Source organism: Myotis daubentonii, chromosome 19, assembly GCF_963259705.1.
Source record: "Myotis daubentonii chromosome 19, mMyoDau2.1, whole genome shotgun sequence".
In the NCBI taxonomy this organism is placed as follows: Eukaryota; Metazoa; Chordata; class Mammalia; order Chiroptera; family Vespertilionidae; genus Myotis; species Myotis daubentonii.
This window is the reverse complement of record NC_081858.1, coordinates 22,604,560-22,627,488: the sequence shown is the minus strand read 5'-3', so window position 1 is coordinate 22,627,488 and position 22,929 is coordinate 22,604,560. Positions and strand designations below refer to the sequence as shown.

At 53.4% G+C, this 22,929-nt stretch overlaps 1 protein-coding gene across 1 annotated transcript in view; it reads right to left on the bottom strand.

Moving 5' to 3' along the window:
* The window catches only part of SSH1 (slingshot protein phosphatase 1), a 51,355-nt gene extending 29,242 nt beyond the window's left edge, over positions 1–22,113 (bottom strand). Inside the window, exons 1-2 of the mRNA XM_059676676.1 lie at positions 21,905–22,113; positions 16,519–16,559 (exon numbers count right to left, since the gene is read on the bottom strand). Coding sequence (XP_059532659.1) covers positions 16,519–16,559; positions 21,905–21,970 — 107 coding nt within the window. The 5' untranslated portion in view covers positions 21,971–22,113. The remainder of the gene's footprint in view (positions 1–16,518; positions 16,560–21,904) is intronic.
* Between the last annotated feature and the right edge of the window lie 816 nt (positions 22,114–22,929).

Below are 22,929 nucleotides of genomic sequence, written 5' to 3'. Positions count from 1 at the left end.
CCATTCGTCGCAGGCGTGTGCTGGAGAGGAGACTGGAAGCTTCGGGCAGTCCTGCGCCCTCGCCCGCGCCTGGGAGACGGAGAGGACACAGCACGAGGATGGCCGCACAAGATGACTCTCGGGGCCAAGAGGCCGCACAGCCAGGCAGTCACAGGATCAGGAAAACAAGACACAGATATTTCTCCCACTGTTTCCTGGCTTCTGTGCCGAGCTCACTGCAGGCTCAGAGCCTAGGTGCCCTCTGCGTGGCTGCTGCGAACAGTTTCCCACCGCCAGGGCGCCGTGGGGGGTCTCTGCCAGGCCTCTAAGACCCAGAGGCAGTGTACCCCGATTCATGGGTCTCCAGGCGCCCCTCTGGGGAAGGAGGCCCTGTAACAAACCCACTTTGGCCATGGCACACTCTTTCCTGGGTACTTGGGGCAGGAAGCTCAAACCCACCAACCACCCATCCCGGCTACAGAAAACCTGCATCTCCTCAAAGATGCTGGCGTCCTAAAAAGAGCGACTCAAGTTCCAGAAGGTCAGACCCAGACGAACAAAACTGAACTGTTTCCCTCCGTCGCTGTAAAGAAAATCTTGAAGTAACAACAAAGCCAGCCCCTGCCCTCCCGACCCCCACCCCCAACGCTGTTATCTCCACGGGACACTGGCTCCTGCCGCTTCGGCCACCGTCGCGAGATTAAAGTCTCTACAAGGCACTGAAGATGGAGAGAAAAACTCAATCGTTGCTCCTCAAGAAAACCCCAGCCCTCAGAGCATCAGCAGCCACTCATCCCGTCACCCAGCCGGGGCAGGAGAACAGAGACCAGCAGGGGATACGTACTAATTTGGGCTGGAAACCTCTGAGGAGCAGAAGTAAGGAGGTGGCTGAAGGGAGACGCAGAAATCGGTAACACAAAAAAGCTTCATGACGGCGGTGATCACATGGTTGGCGACCCCGAGCCCCTGCCTCCCACGCCCCAGGAGAAGGCAGGCAGGTGAGGAAGAGGCTGGCGTCCTTCGGCGAGGAGTCCTCGGCCTCGGACGATGCTCCCTCACAGAGAGCAAATGGCTCTGGTGGCACGCTCGTCTCCCCCTGATGTTTGGGTTGAAAAAGGCCCTTGTCCCTGCACATCCTGATGAAAGGGCCATTCAGAGGGAGCCAGGCAGCTGAAGTTCCTCTCATCACTTTCCTCCCACGCCGTGGGGTGGCCTCAGCAGCAGGCCAGAGGGTGCGCATCGGCAACTGGGAGGGAAAACAGCTGGCCGCCCAGGCACACGTCCGTCCGCCCGGACCCGTGCTGGCCGCCATCGTCACACTGAGGGATTTCTGTTTCTTTCAGAACACCATCCACTCACCCAGCCGTGACCGTGGGCAGCTGCCACAGTTACCGGGCACTTGCAAAAGCACGTTTACGTTCTGGAAATTCTGCAGTCATGCTAACAGCTCCCTGAGGAGGCAAGTCTGGGGAGGGGGCGTTCCAGGTAGAGGGACCCTCCCGGATGCACATGTGAGAAACGCACGCAAGGTGCTCAGGACAGGACAGGCTGCGCAGGTAAAGCAGGTCCAAGTCCCGGAGGGCCTGGCCCAAGACCCCACCCACAGGGGCCAGCCGGGAGCTGTCTGCTTTTAACGCTCCTTTCAGCCGGGGAAGTAAGGGTACGAATAACCATAGTGCAGGCAGGATGGGATCCCACCCTAAGAGAGGAGCTCGGGGAGGTCTTATCTGGAAGCTCCCCCAGCTCCCAAATGCTCACAAAAGGATTAAGTGAAACACAGACACAACGATTCTTTTTTTTTTTTTTAAATATATATTTTATTGATTTTTTACAGAGAGGAAGGGAGAGAGATAGAGAGCTAGAAACATCGATCAGCTGCCTCCTGCACACCTCCCACTGGAGATGTGCCCACAACCACGGTACATGCCCTTGACCGGAATCGAACCTGGGACCCTTCAGTCTGCAGGCCGACGCTCTATCCACTGAGCCAAACCAGTTACGGCAACACAACGATTCTTATTTGGCAGCTGAGGATACAGCTTGCCCAGGAGCAGGCAACCTGACTAGATGGGATTAGCAAAGTATGTTTGCCCCACGTCCACCTTCTCAACCCCTGGACTGCCCGTCGTCCCTGCCCATCCAGACGGCTAACTGCAACGCGGCTGGTTCCGCTACAGCACACGTCACCGAGAAGTCGGAACCCGGACTCGGCTCCAGTGCTGGTTCCCAGCACATGGAAGAGAAGCCTCGGCATCAGAGTTCCTCCACCAGCCTGGGGACAGGCGGAAGGCTGGGGCGGGGGGGCACCCCAACCACCCTGCCCACGGCCACCTGCACAGGACACATCCTTCCATCCTTCCGACTGAGTGGGAATCCTGCAGAGTCCTGTGGGTGGCGCGGCCACGCTGGCCGAGCTGCTTCCCATCAACAAGCATTGCATTACTGTCATTACCAAGCTCCTGCCACGTGGCAGGGGCTGTGCCAGGCACTTAGCTATGCATGGCGTCCAGCTCCCACGGCTCGGAGGGGCAGGCATGCCTTTCTCCATATGACAACTGCAGGGAGCCCATCAAACTCCTGAAACCGTGTCCAGGGCAGCCTCGTTTTTAACCAACTCCCTGACTGATTCTGGTGCACCCTGAAGTTTAAGAAAATAAAATACACGGGTCTGGGTTGTGATGCGTGGTCTACTGTCTATGTATGTCCTGCTATTCACTTACAGGGTTCTGTTCATTCGTTCAAACAGCAAATATTTGCAGACTAAGAAGTACATGCTAAGCCACGCCCGTGCACGTGTCCACCAGGGCTAAGGTAATGACCCTCTCCAAGGGACGGGTGTATGTTTGGGTGGTTTGGGTGTGTGCCAGGCCACTTAGAAACTTAATTCCTTGAAAAACAGAAACACGAAGTGTAGCAACACCATGCTGCAGAATATTACACTAATGCCCCAACGTCCACCTGTGGCTGTCCATCTGAGGAACCTATGGACCTTCTAAAACATATTCATGCCCAGGTCTACCCTTAACTGATTCTGATTCAAAAGTCTGCAGTAAGTCTGAGGACCTGCTTTTTAAAAGTCCCCAAAGGGCTTCGGACCCATAGCCAGGGTGAACCCCCGAATCTCTCAGTGGCAGGAGACACGGGAACACTGGTTTCTCCTGTGGGCGTCATAAAAATACCTCCCACACAGTAGGCGCACGATCAATGTTTTCCGCTGGTGAACGATACCACCACTGAGAGCGCGTGGTCCTCTCAGGAGAGGAACATGGCTGGGTACCGTGAAGGGAGGTCACGCCAGGTCAGAGCACAAAATAACACCCTCCCTGGAAGTGGCAGAACAGGTTAGCAGGGAGGCGCGCCTGCCCATCTTCTACCAGATACTTTCGGTCACAAGTGTCCCTGACCTTGACAGGCAGCCGCGTTGCACGATACGGAATGGCAACAGCAATGACAGATCAGAGCTCTGCTGTGGACAAAGCACTCGAGCTAATGTCAACGGATTTGATCTTCTAGGAACGCTTCTGGGAAGCCTGAGCAGGCATCACTATGCTCATTTTATAGACGAGGAAACAGGAAGCTACTTCAACGCTATGGTTTTAGGATTCCTGACACACGTCTCGCACAAAATCAGAGACCATGAGCCTCAAGGGCAGGCTCTGAAAAGGGTCCAAAGTGACTGGACGGGTTGAAACAACATTTACGTGGACAGAGCCAGTCCTCGAAGGCACTAGGCTCTGCACCATGATTACCGAGTGGGCTGTGGTCAGTCTAGCACAGTGGTCGGCAAACTCATTAGTCAACAGAGCCAAACATCAACAGTACAACGATTGAAATTTCTTTTGAGAGCCAAAATTTTTAAACTTAAACTATATAGGTAGGTACATTGTTATTAACTTAATTAGGGTACTCCTAAGGCTTAGGAAGAGCCACACTCAAGGGGCCAAAGAGCCACATGTGGCTCGCGAGCCGCAGTTTGCCGACCACGGGTCTAGCAGATGTGATGATAATTCCAGGAAAAAAAAGGGGGGGAACAAATGTGAAGGTGAGTACAACTGACCACTCCCAAGAGGAGGTTCTGCTAATTCCATTTAGATTCACAAATACCTACTGTCTGGTCAGGGCTAAGCCCTGGGCATTCAGAAATGAAACAGGCATGGCACCTGCCCTGGGGCAACGTTACCTGCTAGTGGGTCAGACAGACACAGGACAGTAACTGCGATCTAAGGCAGCAGGTTGCACGGTAGAGGAACATACTGGGTGCTGCAGGTGCACACACACATGCACTTGGAAGATCACGTTACACCTCCCCTATAGTGAACAGAGGAGGATTTGTAGAAGGCCCCTCTGTGAACTCATACATGTCTATTCTGGTTTATAATTCAGTTTCTTATCAATTTGGTTAATATAAGTTGGCTTCTCGGAAGTTGATCATCCCTGAGTGTAGTAATAAATTCAAGTTTCCGAATGGGCACAGCTAAGAACCAAACCTTAGGCTTCTGGCTGAGCCATCCAGCCGTCAACCTAAGAAGTTCTCAGCACCTGAACGCCTGGTACAGCAGGAGCACTCACTGAGCTTTGCTTCCAGGCAGTAAATGCTACCTTCCACCTGAATGGTGCTTTACAGTTTACAGAGGGCTTGTCCCTTCATTTCTGCTGTTATTTCTTAGAAGAATGAGTTTCCATTCTTCTAACGAAAGAACCAAGACAGAGACGATAAGGACTTATCTGTGGTCATCTGTCTAACAAGGGGCAGCACTGGACGGAGAGGCTCCCAGTGTGGGGCTCCTCCTGCAGAATCCCCAGGTCGGAGGGCGGGATGCGCTGACCTGCAGCAGCAGGAGCAGCAGGTAAAGCTGGGTGGACACAGATGGACCTCAGAACCATTCAGAACCCCACTGCCAGCAAAGTGAAGCTTATGGAGATGTGAAGGAGATGGAAGACGTCCTGGCTGGAGAAGGCGAAGACGACGGCAGGTGGAGACGGGAGATTCCTTCCACTGCTCTCTCTCCCACGGGTTCTCCCCTCACTTTGAATTCACGTACGAGTCACAAAGACCCTGAGTTGCACCAAGGCCTTGGTCTTTCTGTTTTGTGCCCCCCAGTACAGTCTGACAGGGCCTTGTTCCAAACACCATTCCTCAGGGCACAAGCAAGCAAGGACCTCACCTGACACAGCTATCGGCTAGCGCTCCCCAACTGTTTCCTGCAACACAGCGGGTTGAGAACAGGGAAATTCCAGCTCCGCAGGGCAGTGCACTTAGGAACGGGGTCACCGGCAGGCAGTGCTGGCAGGGCTCCTTACAAATGTCTGTGCTGCTGGGCCATGCATTGTTTGGCTAGAAGGCGTAGGCTTCTCTCAGACAGAAGGAATGTCCAGAAGCATTTCAGACAGTAAGAGACATTCTCTGAAGCCAGCGCCGCAGCTCCCCTTCATACCAATGGGTAGGAGCAGGCAGCTGAATAGACTAGCAGGCTCGCAAAAGCGGGCTTTTCCCCACTGCATGAATGAGACAGCAGATGATGTGCCTTCAGTTGGCTTGATAAACCGTAGGGTAGTTTCTTAATGGCCCCCCAAGTGCCTCAGGCCCTGTCTATAGGAGCCAGAGCTGGTGCCATCTTCCTCTGGACATCTGGTATACCGGGGTTGAAGACCCCAGCGAGGCCATGTGCAGGAAGTGCAGTGGCAGCAATGACCACCCAGCCAGCCAGAAAGAGAAGGCACGTGATGGAAATGTTTTGTTTTTTAAAAAAAAATACATTTTATTGATTTTTTACAGAGAGGAAGGGAGAAGGATAGAGAGACAGAAACATCGATGAGAGAGAAACATTGATCAGCTGCCTCCTGCACACCCCCGACTGGGGATGTGCCCGCAACCAAGCTACATGCCCTTGACTGGAATCGAACCTGGGACCCTTGCGTCCGCAAGCCGACGCTCTATCCACTGAGCCAAACCTGTCAGGGCTGGAAATGTTTTTGAAACTATGCGAAAATCCTACCAACGGCTTATCTTCACCATCCCAGGTTCTTAGTCCTTCCTTCGGTGTATGTAGACCCATCCCCTCTTCCAGGTCACCATGCCCTAACCTGGCTCCCAGACCTTCAATTTCCTAGGCCTACTGACCCACTAGCTGGTGGCAAAGTGATCGGCATGGCAGGGCACTTTAACATCACAAGGGGACTTGACGGCCAGGACACACAGAATGTTCAAAGTCTCCTTCCCCGTCTGACAGACGGAGATTCTAGGTAACCACACATAAAGGAGCTCATCCTCCTCTCCAGCCCCGAGCATTAGTTCATGACTAACTCACCCTGGTCATCTCCGAGCAGCTGGAATTCGGCAATCACCATGCACAGGATGAACTGGACAAGTAAGACTCACCAAATAAACGCCGCAAGTGGCGTTACAGGCACTGGAGGTTGGGCCCTCTTGGCAACCAAGGGCTTCAAACAGCACAAAACTAAGTTCTCCACCTCACCTGAGTGTCCAGACTCTCTCAGTGCCCGGAAGACAGTGTGCCCTCAAGGAAACATCTATGATAAACATCTTTGTAGAGTGTCACGCTAAGCACTGTCTACATATTACCTAACCAAATCGTCAGCATCCGCCTGCATCTGAGACAGAGGGAAACTGAGGCTCAGAGAGGTTATGTCACTTGCCAAGTTCGCACAGCCAAGAAGAGGCCTGTATTCAGAGGGCATTGGGCTGGCAGCTGTCTCTCAGAGCAGTTCAGAAAGAAGTTCTTTGTACTGTTCTTGCCACTTTTCTGTAAGTTTTGTTTCAAAATGTTTAAAAAAATATTTTTTCAGCCTGGCCGGCATGGCTCAGTGATTGAGTGTCGACCTATGAACCAGGTCACGGTTCGATTCCCGGTCAGGGCACATGCCTGGGTTGTAGGCTCGATTCCCCAGTGTGGGGTGTGCAGGAGGCAGCCGATCAATGATTCTCTCTCATCACTGATGTTTCTCTCTCCCTCTCCCTTCCTCTCTGAAATCAATAAAAATACATTTTAAAAATATATATAAAAATAAATTTATTTTTTCAACTTCCACTTAAGTAGCTTTTGGTAAAATACTACTTACTCTGCACTGGCAGGTGATAAAAGCTTAAGGCCATTTCACTGGTTGTTGTCACGGGCATACTTCCTGGCTTTCTCCTCCCATCTCGGACACTTCCTCCCTCACCAACGGAGATCTCTATGGACCATTTTCCCTCTTGTGTTTCCCAGAATGCAAGGTGCGCTAGGCGGTGGGACATGATGGGAAGCGCTACTCTCCCAGTTCCTCTTGGTCTATGTGTGTGTCCGATTGTGTGGAACACACACACACACACACACACACACACACACACCCGGCTCCTGTAAGACCTAATTTTAACATTTTCCTGCTCCGAGACCACACTCTGGAAGAGCGAGGGGCCAACCTGCCCGTGCGAGCCTCCCATTGTGAAGGGCACGCACAGTCAGGATGCGGCAGGCCCGCAGGATGTGACTCAGCATCCTGTTTTCGATGTTTGGGGCGACCGGCAGCTCTGGCGCCCAACACTACGGCTGACTTCACCTCTCAGGACCACAAACACCGGGTTAATTGGTGGGACGGACACACAGCATCAGCTCTCCCTGTGGGCTGCGGGGCCCACGCCCTGACTGTCCACCCCTCACCCTGGGTTTCCTTATGGACACCCACTACTTATCTGGATTATCTATCAGGGTATCTGTCAGGAATTGTTCTTCAGAGGAACTGGCCTGGCGGTATTTTAAGGACGCCATGAATCAAGCAACTGACCTTGTTTCTCCCTTTGTTTTGACTCCTAGGAAGCTCACGGTCAGACCGGTGGCCAAACTCCGGTAACTGTAGCAACATTACGCCATACATTCCACCAATAAACCTTCCTATGACTGCATCTATTTCCCCCACTTTCTCCCTCTCCCATGTTTCTAATTTTACAATTAATATCTATTATTGATTTCAGAGAGGAAGTTAGAGAGAGAGAGAGAGAAACATCAATGATGAGAGAGAATCATTGATTGGCTGTCTCACGCCCCTTCCTGGGGATGGAGCCCGCAACCCATGTGCCCTGACCGGAAATCGAACCGTGTCCTCTTGGTTCATAGGTCGACACTCAACCACTGAGCCATATGGGCTGGGCTCACTTCTCTAATTTTAAATTACATTGTTTCAATGAAATTACTAAGCTGTTTCAAATCCCTTTCCAACAGAGCTGTGGCTGACCCAGCACTCGCATGCTACCTCTAGGAGGCAGACTCTTTTTTAACTTAACATGGAACCCCCAGCATTCAGCACAGAACCCACGACACATACAGGCACCACATTTACATCGGCTGAATTGGTAAACAGAACAGATAGATAAAAACTGCTTCCATTGCCAGGTTGCTTCACAAGAGGCATTCCTCCCTCCTACTGCGTGTGGTGGGGCCTGCACACGGGGCCCAGGGCTGGGGAGCAGGGGCCGTAGGAAGCCCCCTGGGTACAGTTCAGTGGCCTCAACCCCAGCCTTAAAGGGCCACTCTTAAACAAACGTCACCTGCCACAGACCCAGCACGGAACAGGTGGGTCTGGGCATTTGGAAAGTGACAAGTGGCTTACAGAGGTGAGAGGTGGCAGCTGGCCTGGTTGTCTCCAAACCATACCTACGGTCCCCTCCCTGTGGGAATCCTGACTGGGCCCAGCTTTGGGGAGACGCCTGGAGAACTCTTGGCAAACACGTGCCAAGCCCTGACCAGGAATTCCTTCTGCCAGCGCAGGGTGGCCCCGTTGGGGGAGCACCAGACCTTTCCTCAGGGGACCTCCGACAACCTTCTCTGAAACAAAGTCTTTTTAAAAATAGCTTCTAAAGTAGCCATTCAAGAAAAAAAAATCTGCAGAAATAAAAATACAAAGCATGGTGAAAGTTGGTACAAAGTTCAGTAGAAGTTGGAGGGAATGAGGTCAAACGTTGCTTGTTTTTCCTCTTAGCCTCCCCTTGGATGACCCTGTGGCCTTTGTGGGGAACTGGCCTTGAGTCCACCTACGGAGGAGAACACGGTCAGGAAGGGTGACAGGAGGGGCCCTCGCTACCATCAATGAAAATAACTCACGGGACCACGTGTCAGGCGGCATCAGGCAAGGACGAGGCGCTGCACACACACAGGACTCTCTAAGCCTCACCAAGACCCTGTGTCAGGGAGGGCAGGTGGCTGGCCCAAGGTCACGGTCATGCAGATGGTCAGGGGGAGGGGCCTACACCCACCCAGAGGCCCCGCTGTCAGGCACAGGCCGGCTGTGTGACCTCCGTAGTCCACACAGCTGTCTCACCCATCTCACCGCGATGCTCGGGCCACACCCCCAGGCAGGCCAGCTTGGTTTTCTCATCAGTACATCGCCTCCACCATGGGAACCATCAACAATACCACACCCCGCCCCCAAGTGGGACCCCCACGGGCCAGACTCAGGGTCTTGCCCCCATCCCTGGCCCAATGCCTCTGCACATCTTGAAGATGACTCCTCCTTATTGTGAGTAATCCTATTTTGATTAATCCTGTTTCTTTATTGCGGCTTTCCTTGAAGCAGAACAACTCCTTCGGATGCTCCAGCCCTAGGAATTTTCTAGTAAGCTGTCCAAACCCAGAGATCTGACCGAGCAAGACATAGGCCAACGACGAGCTCTGAAGGTGAGTCCCTTCTTTCCAAATGGCCGCTACTGTGCATGTGGCCCTGCTCCTGAGGGCCAGGCGTGCCTGACGAGTGGGCCCACTTCTCAGGGGTCAGCTAGTTTGCTCCATTGCAGGGTCAAACCCTAACACTGACCTGGCTAGACGCCTCACAAATATCTGACCTGGCTCGTCGTGTGGGAATAAAGGGGAACTCTTGACAGTATGTTACAAATTCACCATGAATGGTTAGAAGCACAATGTAACACGGAAGCAGACCGGTGGGTCTGAGGACTCTGATTCTTGGATTTGGAAACCATCATCTAATCCGTCTCTTCACTTTGCAAAGGAGGAAACAGGGGCCCAGAGACACTTAGCAACTTGCCTAAGCTTGCACAGCAGGGGATATATCTCGGGACAGAACCTCGGCTTTCTGACTCCCCCTCACGGCTTCGTTCCATTTACTAGGAGGGAGATCACTGGTCACCACTGTTACGACGAAGAGCTTGCGCGAGCATTCCTGTTATGTGCACACGCCCCCCGGTGTGCCAAGTGTGTGGGAAGAATGAGACAGGGGCCCCGAGGCGCACTCTTTTGAAGTCTGAGTATGAGTATTTGGAAAGTTTAATGAAACCGACTACTCTGAGCAGAATTCATTTTAGGTTAACCTTAATAATGAAGTTAATTAAGTTCCAACAGAATCAAATTGACTTCACCTCTGTTCTCATTCGTCCCCACTCCAGTCTGAGTGTTCCAACAACGCGCTGGCTGGTGTGGCTCAGTGGTTGCGCATCGACCTACGAACCAGGAAGGAGGTCATGGTTCGATTCCTGGTCAGGGCACATACCCGGGTTGCGGGCTTCATCCCAGTAGGGGGTGTTCAAAAGGCCACGGATCAATGATTCTCTCTCATTATTGGTCTATTTCTCCCTCCCTTTCCATTCCTCTCTGAAATCAATAAAAATACATTAAAAAATATTTAATGGATACTGAAGGCAAATTCTGATTTTAAAATCAAATGTTCCACTAAACTACCAGGAATAATACCTGAGTTAAACCAAAAGGAACGGCAAAACTGTATAATGGCCCCAGAATTTTATAAGTCTGTGTACTCCAATATTTAAAATTTGGAGTCAGTGGGAGGCCGCTGCCTATGAAGCCACGGGGTTGGGACGGAAGGGATGAGACGAACACACATTTGCATGTCTCCTGTGAGGAACCAGATCAGAGGGAAGGGACATCTAACAGCGCCAAACAGACACAGACGACTCCATTTACGAGACCTCGACGGCCCATCCGGAGGGTGCGGGGTGCTAGGAGGCCAGCAGCCAGGAAGGCCCTGTCCGTAAGGTGGGAATGCGGTCTAGTGGGCAAGTGGCCGTAATACTACAAAGCGAGGACCCAGTCCCAAAGCAACACCAAAGAGAGAAAAATGCCCGTGGGAAGGAAATGGGAGGCACGATCACCCCCACAGAGGCTGGGCCCCGGGGGAGGTGCAGAGAGGGGCATCTGCTGAATGCCTGCTGTGGGAGGAGATCCGTGCAGTGACCACATTTAAATCTGACAGCGACCCACGCGCTGTGTATGGTTTTGTTCATTGGAAACGGAGGCCTGCCCTGCCCAAGGTCACAGAACAGCCAGCTGAGGCGACAGATGACAGGTCGGAGCCGGCCCTATTTTTCCGTAAGACCAAAGCTTAGGGAAAGCACGGGTAAGGGTCAGTGGGGTTGGCTATTTCAAAGGCCAAAATATTCAAAGTGGTGCGAATCCAAGTGACGCCACGCCTCCAGATGCGGCGAGGGGGTCGGTGCTGAGCCGAGATCACGGTGGTCGCCTGTGTGGTGGCCAATCCCTGTGGGGTCCTGATGCTCCTCTTCCCGCCAGGACTGAGCATCCCGCACGTGGCATCACCTTCACCTCACCCACACCTGCTACTTCTGTCACACCGAACGGACGCCCGCTCAGCCGCATGACTGCTTTCTCTACATTGCATGGGGGCATCTCGAGACCTCCCCGGCCCCTGGTGCAGGCACCCCAAGTGAGTCCCTATCCCGACGGTTGTGGGGCCAGGGGACAAGGTGGGACAGCCGCTCCCTTAGTTAGGTGACCCTGTCCGGGAAAGGTGAGGGATGGTCCCTCCCAAGATGGCATTCAGTCCCAGGACCCTGTGGCCGCAGTTCCTCCTGTCAGCCTGGAAGCAGCGAGCTGCCACAGCCTCTACAGCCAAAAGGAAATGAACTCTGCCACCAACCGGTGTGACTTTGACTGTGGAGAAGGACCCGAGCCTTGGATGAGACCCTGGACCGGCCAACATCTGACTGCGGCCACGTGAGACCCCAAGCAGAGGACCCAGCTGAACCGTGTCCGGATTCCTGACCCATGGAAACTGGGAGATAACAGCCGGACGTTGTTTTGGACCCAGAGTGTGCGGTCACTTGTCACACAGCAACAGCTCACTGACAGCAACTCGCTGCAGAGAGCCTGGATGCAGCGGACGCCGGGCACCTCTCGCCAGAACTTAGCTGATCATCAGATCAGGCAGCTTATCCTCAGATCAGGAATGATCAAGTCCAGGCTGAGAAATCGCCAAGAAAGGCAGGAGGCACCCCAAAGGGTGGGCAGGCGTAAGAGAAGAGGTGCTAAATGGAGATGAGGGAGCGTGGTCTGTGGAGACCACCCTGACGCGACGGGGGAGGAAGAGAAGGCACAGCCACACTTAAAGGCTCTGAGGAGAGTGGGGTCCTCCGGGGAATTCCAGGTCAAGACCAAAAGGGGAAGGAGTCGTGGAGGAAAAGGCAGGGCTGTAAGGGGCTTTACAGTTTACCACTGACACCAGATAAAACAGAGAAGACGAAATCCTTCTGCTCTGGCCCAAACATTTGCTTGGCCAGGCAAGAAGAAAATTAAAAGAGCTCTCATGAACATTTTCACGCGCTTGATTTGGAAATGCTGAAAAGCAACAACAACAGTCACTCCTGATCCTCACAACCACATTCTCTCCTGGGGCCCCGCCTGGCACACAACCACTCACATCGCCTGCCAGGCGGAGGCAGCTCCCAGGATGGCGAGGGAGCCAGGAGCCGCTGCCAGCAGGGCCATCTGCTCACCAATTCCCACAGTCTGAACAGCACGGCTTCCAAAAGGGGATTGCCGGAGGCCGGCAGCAGTCTGCACACGCAGGGCCGGGCCGGGGAGCGGAGCCGGGTCTGTACTGCTCTGCGTCGTCAGCTTCGCTCTGGGCGGGAGATGATCGGTTCCTGAGACGTTTTCCAGAAGGCCTTTCAGAGAAACTGTCGGAATCGCAACACTGACTCCGCAAGCGCGCGCTGCTATCTGCATCGCAGGGGGATGCAGCCCGGTAAGGGGTGCAGAGCATGCCGTGGTGGCCCCCTCGGGGCCGGCCCCGCGTGACACAAGAGACACAACTCCCGCAGGGAGTCCGCCCCTCTAGTTCAATGCTGTGAACTAACTGATCTGAGCAGCATCGTAGGAAGACCAAACCCAGCGACGGCTGTCCAAGCCCGTCGGGGGCCCGACTCTGTGAGAGGAGCCCATGCAATCTACCGATGACCCTGAAAGGCCGTGGTTTATCTCTGTCTTCGATGGACAACTGAGACCCACGGAGGTGCAGGAAACGCACAGCGGTAAAGGAACTGGGCTGCTAGAGCAGGAGCCAGATCCCCAACCTGCATCTGCCTGGCCCCGAACCCCACATTTTTCCTCTACGGGACCTTGCTCGTTCTCATACGTGTACGTGATTTACTGCAGGCTCAAAGCTACGTTGATATATTTAAACTGTGGAAATGTTACGTGCAGGCGGGGAGCAAGGCCCTGCCACCAAGGGAAGCACTGAGAGTCAGGGACGACACGAAAGCACAAGCACCTGCCACGCTAGGCCGGCGTGGCACCTGGAACCGATGGAGAAGCCCAGAGCTACCTGTTTCCTCTGCAGAGAGGGGCATGGCAAACCAGTGGGGTGGGAGCCCTTGGACCTGGCTGGGAGGATGTGGCCAAGTGAAAAAGAACTGGCTTAAGAGAAAGAGCGTGGTCGGGGGGCAGCGAGAAGGACTGGAAAACAGCATGTGCAAGAGGGGTGACCCCATCGATCAGCGGTCCTCAACCTGTGGGTCGCGACCCCTTTGGGGGTCGAACGACCCTTTCACAGGGGTCGCCTAAGACCATCGGAAAACACATATATAATTACATATTGTTTTTGTGATTAATCACTATGCTTTAATTATGTTCAATTTGTCACAATGACATTGGGGGTCACCACAACATGAGGAACTGTATTAAAGGGTCGTGGCATTAGGAAGGTTGAGAACCACTGTCATAGGCGAAACCATCAATTAAGGGTAGACAGAGAAGAGAGAACAGAGAGAAATAACCTGTTGCCCCCAGTTTTTCTCTCTTACCAACATCCTTTAGAAACTAAATCATGCCAGTTTCCCTTCGGGATCAATCTGAAGCAAAGAGAAATCTGCTCTCCCTAACTTTCCTCCCTCCAAAACAAGCAAAACCAGCAAACTATTCCATACATTTTTTTTTTCTTCCTCTAGGGCAGGCTTGGAAAGAAAAAGCCTGAAAATGCAAATTATTACATGGATGCAGGCGAGTTTCAGTCAAAGCTTAAACCAGGACACCAGGACTGTTCTAGTTTGGGTAGACGGTTAGAAAGCTGGTTGGTGTCTCTCTGCCTGAACACGAGGAGGGAAGAGGGACGGGAAAAGGAACCTAAAAGGACAAGCTCAGAATTCGGTCCCCAACTCCAGCCAGGGTCTCCCAGGCTCACAATGGCACCGGGGACCTGCTGAGAGCGGTGAAGGGGACCTCAGAGTGGTCCTCAGAGGGACCAGGCATCCTGGGAGTCACCACCACAAGTCAGTGGCGGCCCTCAGTCCGGCCGTGTGCTGCCTCTAGCCACCTGGGTGACCTCAGGCAGTTCCCTCACCTGTAGGAGACAGTGATCCAGCTGAACTGAAGTGGTTCCAAGAGGCAGAGCAGGATGATAAACACAGTACGTCCCACATATAACTTGGGCCTCAGGCTCCTCCTCTGTGAACTGGGAAAATACTCCCCCTATAGGATTGTGGTGGGATTAAATATGGCAACAGATACCGTGGGGCTTCCGTTCCTTGTGAGGTCCTCTCCAGCTCCAAACTGCGAAGAGAACGGGCCTTCTATGGCCAGAAGGGCAAATACATATTTTTCATATCACAGCTGTTTGTAAGTTCTTTTTAAAAATATATATTTTCATTGATTTCAGAGAGGAAGGGAGAGGGAGAGGGAGAGGGAGAGAGAGATAGAAACATCTGTGATGAGAGAGAATCATTGATTGGCCGCCTCCTGCAAGCCCCACACTGGGGATGGAGCCTGCAACCCAGGCGTGTGCCCTGACCAGGAATCCAACCGTGACCTCCTGGTTCATAGGTCGACGCTCAACCACTGAGTCACACCAGCCAGGCCTGTTGGTAAGTTCTTAACTGAAAACATTTCAAAACACGATGCTGTCAAGCCAATTAAGGGCAATGAAAGAAAGCCAAAAATAGTTCTTTGCCCCAAAGACCATCTAAGTGAGAGACCTATGTCCTGGGCTAGAGCCCTGCAGGAAAGGAGTGGGTGTTAAAGGGTGAAAGAGATTCTGACTCCAGGTAAGGGCTGGAGGGCGCCTGCAGCTGCTCTAAGGGCCCCGCACCGACCAGCCCTTCTGCCAGTGCTGCCCCTACGCAGTCTCTGAGGAGCAGACCTCCACTCCTCTCCTCCCCTCCCTGCCTCCAAGCAGAGAGCCACCTGCCAGCGTGCTCGGCAACACAGCCCGTGACTGCCCCCACTTGGGAACCTGGCTGACTCCAGCCTGCCAGCCCTGACCAAGACCCGGAGCTACCAAAAACGCCAGGTGAAAGAGTAAACTTGCCATCGTCACTGCTCCTTCCTCGAGCATCACATGAAAATGAGGGCCCGGCGACTGAAATATGACATCTCTTTGATTTTTGCAGGCTACTGCTTCCCCACATGCACGGGAGGTTTAGACATCACGTGCGCCACAATAAAAGCATTTTCCCTCCCTTCACTCAAACGCGCGGAAACTTCGCCAACGGGCTGAGCACATTCCTACGGCTTCTGCACACTGTCCTCGGGTTTTAACCCGGGGGACATCCTGCTCTCGGTAATGAGTGCCAGTTTCTGATCACATATTTCCTTTTCCAATTAATTTTCCTCCTCCTCACAAGATGAAACTGACTTTTTTTTTTAAAGGACAATGTCCCTGAAACTGTTTACTCTTCTGAACTGTAAGACTCAGAGTTTAAGAATGGCTCCCTGGCACAGAGGAATACATTATATAACAAAGCGCTAAATCTTCTGTAAACCAACAAAATGCCCAAAGGGAAAGCCTTAATTTGGGGCAAAGAAAAACAAAAATGCTTTTGGTGTCTACTATTGAATATAGCAACTGAGGACTATGGATAGCTTCAGGAATTTTTGTAATGAGCATAAAGATTTCTCACAAGCACACACACACCTTGAATTAATAAATGTAGAGGGTTGACTATCTGTTTCAAATCAGCAATATCCTTACCTCAAAAGAAAGATCCTACCAAAAGCAGGATAGAAATGTGAGGGCATATTACAGGATTTTTTTTTTTTTAAAGCAAAGGGTAAAATCTGGAAGAAAGTACATAATGGTAAAGCAAGGGTGGTAGGATAATGGCAATTATTTTCCTTCTTTCCTAAACGTTATATAATGTTATTAAAACTGTTTATAATGAAGACGCTACTAAAAAAATTGGTGTATCCTATTCTGAGGGTCTTCCCTTTTGGAAAAAACAAACACAGGAGTATTTCTTACCTGCTTGAAAGAAGACTTAAGGAGGAACATGAAAAGCCTGCTTACCTGAGGTTTACCTTCCGATCTTCATCGCTGCCAGCCTCCAACTACGGAGAAGAGAGAGAGAACATCACATCACAGACGGCACCAGCAACCAGCCTGTGACATGAGTCCCACAGGCTCTGCTCTGGCGTCTGAAGAAGACACAGACGGACGTCCAGGAAACCTGGCGATTTCTAAACAGCCGCACCCTTTCCTCGCCAAGCCTGCTCGGCTGTACCTCGGGGTCATTCCCACGAAGGAATTCAGAAGTTTCCCAATGTTTACCCACATTCCTTCCACAGTATCTTGGATCAATATCTGGTAACTGAACATTGCTATCTGGCATTGCTGCTCAAGGCACTCTGCAGCCCTCCGTTCTCAACTTTCCTGGGGGGGGGGGGGGGGGCGCAGGGTGTTTGGATCTAATCCTGTTTTTCTTTTTTAAGGGAGGGGGCTGTGTTTTCAGAGAAACCATTCCCTCCTTCAAGCTAGGCCCTACAGTGGTCAGCACATTCATTAGTCAACAGAGCCAAATATCAACAGTACAACAATTGAAATTTCTTTTGAGAGCCAAATTTTCTAAACTTAAACTATATAGGTAGGTACATTGTTATTAACTTAATTAGGGTACTCCTAAGGCTTAGGAAGAGCCACACTCAAGGGGCCAAAGAGCCGCGTGTGGCTCGCGAGCCGCAGTTTGCCAACCACGGAGCTAGGCCGTAACCCAGTGATCGACACCGTTCTAAGCCTCAACATTCGGGTTTTTAAAAAAGCAAAAAACCAACACACTCCAGGCAAGTCTTTCACAGCCAGGATCAGGCTGTCTGTCTGTGGGTCTGATGGCTCTTGGTGATTCTCAAAAAGGCTTAAATGTTGAGTATAAAACCTTCTAGGTGATTGATTTATATACATGAAAGAAAGGGACGTTTAATATTTTCTAAAAGTTAAAAGGCCAAGAGGGGAGACTCCAAAAGTAACCATGACTTAAGCCTCAACTGTAATTTTTTCTCCCCGTTCCCTTTCAAGAAGAAAACTGAAATGAGAATACACACACACACACACACACACACACACGCCAAACAACGGCACCACTGGGACTTGGCGTGTTTTGTATGTTACACAGAGGAGCCCATTGAATGGGAAAGAGAAACCTGGAAAGCAGCGATGGCTGGGAGAGATGCGCGGCTGACCGAGGACGGAAACCTGACAGGGATGGGAGAAGGGTGCAGAGCTGATGCGGGGAGGGGGCTGGGCAGCAAGGGACACGTGCCAGAGGGTTCTGGAGCCCCTTCGTTTTATTAACTCTATTTATTAAGTATATAAGCATGCACAGGCATGCACTGGTGGCACGTTCGCACACTCCCTGCTCCATCCTGAAGAAGTAGACAAATCAAGGAGGGCTTTGCTGGCCACAGGGCTGTGAGATTGGGTCTCGAAGTGAAGCATATACAGTACAAACCACTCACCCCCCCCCCCCCCAACACCACAGACTTCGAAGAGAAGGTTGGGTCTAACGCAGTGGTGCTCACCCAGGGGTGATGTTTCTCCGAAGGGGACCCCGGGCAATGTCCGGAGCCTTTTTTTGGAGGGTGCTACTGGCATCTAGTGGGTAGAGGACAGAGTGCTACTAAACAGCCTACAATCCGCAAGACAGCCCCTCACAACCAAGAATTCTCAGGCCCCAATGTCAGCATTGCCGATGCTCAGAAATCCTGACCCAACACCCCAGAACGAAACTGGAGATGTGCCCACGAAAATCAGTCATCTTGAATGTCTGTCAAGCATAATGTGATGATCCATTCCTGAAGGTTATGGATTTTCCTGCTCTGGCGCTCTCTACCTGTTCTCACAAAGGAATGAGCTAAGGTTAACCGTAAAATGATATAAGGGAGATGACGAGAGATGGGGGTGGGGGAAGAGAAAACAATTAAAAGTGTGAGGAGTGTTGTTGCTTTGCTGGCCAGGCCGTGATTTCCCTCAGTTCCCACGCCACTGGGCAGGACAGGCTGGGTCAGGAAACAGCTGCCCTAAGTATCTCTCACTCCGAGAAGAATTTTGATGAATGAAGAAGTGATCTGGGGGTAGATACTTCAAGACCATTGAATTCATATTCATTCATATTCATTCTCTCTCTCTCTCTCTCTCTCTCTCTCTCTCTCTCTCTCTCTCTCTCTCTCTCTGATTCTCGGGATAAAAGGCCAGGGAAGGTCAGTTTGACAAACCACATATGTCAAAAGAGCAAACTCAAGAGGGAACTCAGCCCTTTTGAATGAGTCGAGGTCCAGAGAGGGGAAGTGACCTGAGGGAGGTCAGGCCGGAGGCAGAGCCGCCCGTCCCGAGTGTCCGGCCTGCTGGCTCTCTGTTCTGTCTTGCTGCTTCTTCATGCCTCATCCCACCTGGAAGCCTTGCCTTCCAGGAAACAGCCCTGCCTCGCTGGCTCGCTTGGGCGACTCATGCTGCCGAGTCCAATAAAAGCTAGGATGATTCTATGTTCATCAGGTCCCTGGCACCTTGAGAAAATAATGCTTCATAGAATCACGTCAACTGTCTCTAGTGGGAAAAAACCCAAATGTCCAATAAAATGGGGTACATCTCTACCACGGAAATAAAAAGGAATGAAGTGCTGACACGTGGGACCACGTGGATGAGCCTTGAAAACATGAGGTAAGTGAAAGAAGCCGAACATAGAAAGGCCACATAGTCTATTAGCCCAGAATAGGCAAATCCATAGAGACAGGAAGTGCATTAGTGGTTGTCTAGAGCTGGTGAGAGCCGCGCGGGGGTCAAGGGTGGGGGAGGAAGGCTCTGGGTGATGCCTAAGGGGTGGGGGCTGCTTTCTGAGGTGATGAAAATGTTCTGGAATTAGACAGAGGTGATGATTGCACAACCTTGTGAAATATCCTAAAAACCACTGAATTATACACGTTCAATGGTGAACTTATGGTATGTGAGTTACATAGAAAATAAAAATTTCTGCCCTGGCCGGTTTGGCTCAGTGGATAGAGCGTCAGCCTGTGGACTGAAGGGTCCCAGGTTCGATTCAGGTCAAGGGCATGTACCTTGGTTGCAGGCACATCCTCAGTAGGGGGTGTGCAGGAGGCAGCTGATCGATGTTTCTCTCTCATCGATGTTTCTAACTCTCTATCCCTCTCCCTTCCTCTCTGCAAAAAAAATCAATAAAAGTATATTTTAAAAATAAATTAAAAAAATAAACATTTCTAAATGTGTCTTAAGTCAGGACTAGATCGGGGGTGAGTAACGCCGGGAACATGGGGTTTGGAAGCAGAGACCCAGGCTGAGAGGCCCTTCCTCAAGCTGAAGCCTTCACGCCTCTCACATAGTTTTTGAGAAGGAAACACGAGATTAAGTGCATAGGCACTTGGTCAACGGCAAGGCAGCCATGATGGGAGGGCAGATGTCTCCGTGGGCAGGACAGAAGCTACTGCCGCCTGACTTCTAGGTTCTTTCTCAGCATGCGGAGGAGGGACTGTTAGAATCTTCTGTCTGTTGTCAAGATAACTCATCAGCGGCCTTTCCGCGCGAGGAGGGTGCAGCCATTCTGAGAATGTTCCTGCCACTCTCAGCAAAGCAGGCGAAAGAGCTACCCTGCCAAAACCGGTTTGGCTCAGTGGATAGAGCGTCGGCCTGCGGACTGAAGGGTCCCAGGTTCGATTCCGGTCAAGGGCATGTACCTGGGTTGCGGGCCCATCTCCAGTGGGGGATGTGCAGGAGGCAGCTGATCGATGTTTCTCTCTCATCGATGTTTCTGACTCTCTATCTCTCTCCCTTCCTCTCTGTAAAAAATCAATAAAATATATTTAAAAAAAAAAAAAAAAAAAAAGAAAGAGCTACCCTGCCAGGAGCCGGGACAGGCAGGGTTGCTGAAGCCAAATACAGGTCCTCGTCTCTCTGTCTCTCGCAGACACACACAAAACCTTCCGTGCTATCAGTCAACTTCCCCCCGCAGAGAAGGGGCCTGACTCGCAGATGCTGGAAGGGCCACTTCCTGGGCCTGTGGGGCCCCTCCTCCAGCCTTCTCTCCCTTCTCCAAACAGAGCCTGGTCCCCTCCTCCAGCTGCTGCCTGCAAGCCAACACTCAGCCTGGCCATGGAGACGAGTTTAGACCAGAGGCCTTTACCGGTTCTCCACGAGAAGGTGAGCAGGAGTAGAGACAGGAGGGTCAGCCCTGCGGCCGCAGCAGGGACCTGCTCAGAGGGCCCAGACCCAGCCTAGCACCATCCAGCCCGACTGTGGAGACTCAGAGGACCAATTTCCCCATCGACCCCAGAACAAGGAACCAGCCACACACATAGGCCAGGTCACACACACAGTCTCACAGACACCCGTGCAGGGCAACCATGCATCCCCAGAATGCATCTGTGCAGCCGGGAAAGCCCAGCCTCAGCCTCTGCCGCACGGCCAGATGCACGTAAACATGCAGCCCCCAGTGATGTGACAAAAAGGAAAGACCCCGACTGGGCTGCGCACAAAGGCGTAAGACACACGGTCGCCCGGCACCCAGAGCTCACTCCGTCACTGCCACGGGGACACGGGCACAGCCACTGACACCGGGAGCCAGAACCCCAGGGGCGTGCCAACGGGGAACAATCTCGCACAGTCACAGGGCACCCTGTGGCCTCTCTCACTGCATCACACAGGCGGTTTCCAGAACACCGGCCACAGAGTCACAGGCAGCGATAGTCACACGTCCTCACAGACAGACACACGGCCAGGCGCTCAGGGAAAGGGCCGAGACCAGCCACAGGGTCACAAATCTCAGAACCGGCCTCTCACACAGTCGCCCCATTAGGTGTCCCAGGCGCACATCCAGTCTCCTGCACAGTCACCCCCAGGCAGGGGTCACAGACAGACAGCTGCACTGCACAGGCAGCCCCAGTTGGGGTGACACCCGCACATAGTCACCCCCAGACGGGGGTCACTGTCACACAGTGTCTGCACAGTCACCCCCAGGCAGGGGTCACAGACAGACAGCTGCACTGCACAGGCAGCCCCAGTTGGGGTGACACCCGCACATAGTCACCCCCAGACGGGGGTCACTGTCACACAGTGTCTGCACAGTCACCCCCAGGCAGGGGTCACAGACAGACAGCTTCACTGCACAGTCAACCCCAGTCGGGGTGACACCCGCACATTCAGTCACCCCCAGACGGGAGTCACACCCGCACACAGCCACCCCCAGGTCCCGCAGTCACCCTCAGACGGGGCGACAACTTCACCCAGTCTCCGCGCCGCCCCCCGAGTCCGGCTGCCCAGGCGGGTCGAGCAGCGCCGCCCCGCAGGCCCCGGCCCGCCCGCTCGCAGCAGCCCCCTCGCCGCCCGCCGGGCGCCCTCCGCCCCGCACTCGCGGCCCAGGCCTGGCGCGGCGGCTGCTCGGCCGGCCCGGGCTCACCTCGCTGTTGCTGGCGGAGGAGGCGGCGCTGGGCGTCGGCGAGCGCTGCAGGGTCACCAGGGCCATGGCTGCGGCGCGGCGCGCGGGTGCCACCGAGGCCTCGGGCTGGAGCCGCCGCCGCCGCCCGGGCCGGGCCCGGGGCGCTCCAGGAGCCGCGCACCGGCGGCCGGGCCGAGCCGCGCCGGGCCCGCCCCTCCCCGTCCGCGTCCGCCGCCCCCGCCCCCGCTCCCCGCCTTCCGCCCCCGCCCCCCGCCTTCCGCCTCCCGCGCCGGCGCGCGCCGGACCTGGAGCGGGGCGGGCGGGGCGGGCGGGCCGGGGCGGGGCGTGGGGCGGCGCGCGTGCGCGGCGCGGGAGCCACAGCGACCGGGAGGCCCCAGCGGGCCCGCCAGTCACGTTCCCCGCGCGCCCAGCACACGCGCTCTTGCCCGCGCGCCCGGCCCTCGGCTGGAGGGACGCGACTGCGCGCGCCGGACCTCAAGTCCGGCTGCAGAGGCGCGCCCTCTGCACCAGCGGGGAAACTGAGGCCGGGTGGCCGCGCAGCCGAGACTGCCCGGGAGAGGGTGGGGAGGCAGAAAAGTAAAGCCTCCTGATCCCTGCCCAGAACCCCGACAGGCCGTCTTTGCAGAAATTCATTCATTCACCCATTCATTCATTCATTCATTCCTTCATTCATTCATTCATTTTCACTCATTGTCCATTCATTCATTGATGAAATATTTACTGAGCACCTACTGTAAAGCCTGGAGCACTGAACAGTGAGCAAAAGAGAGCAGGGCCGCCCTCGGGGATTTTACAAAAGCGAGTCACATTATAGTGGTCCTTCCTTACCTGAAGCCTCGCTCGCCCCGGGCTTCAGTTACCCGCAGTCCGAAAATAATATTAAGTGGAAAATTTCAGAAATGAACAATTCGTAAGCTGTAAATTGTGCGCCCGTGTGAGTATCGCGATGCAATCTCAAGCTACCCCGCTCAGTCCTGCCAGGACATGAATCATCTCTTTGTCCAGTGTGCTCCCTGCCTGTTAGT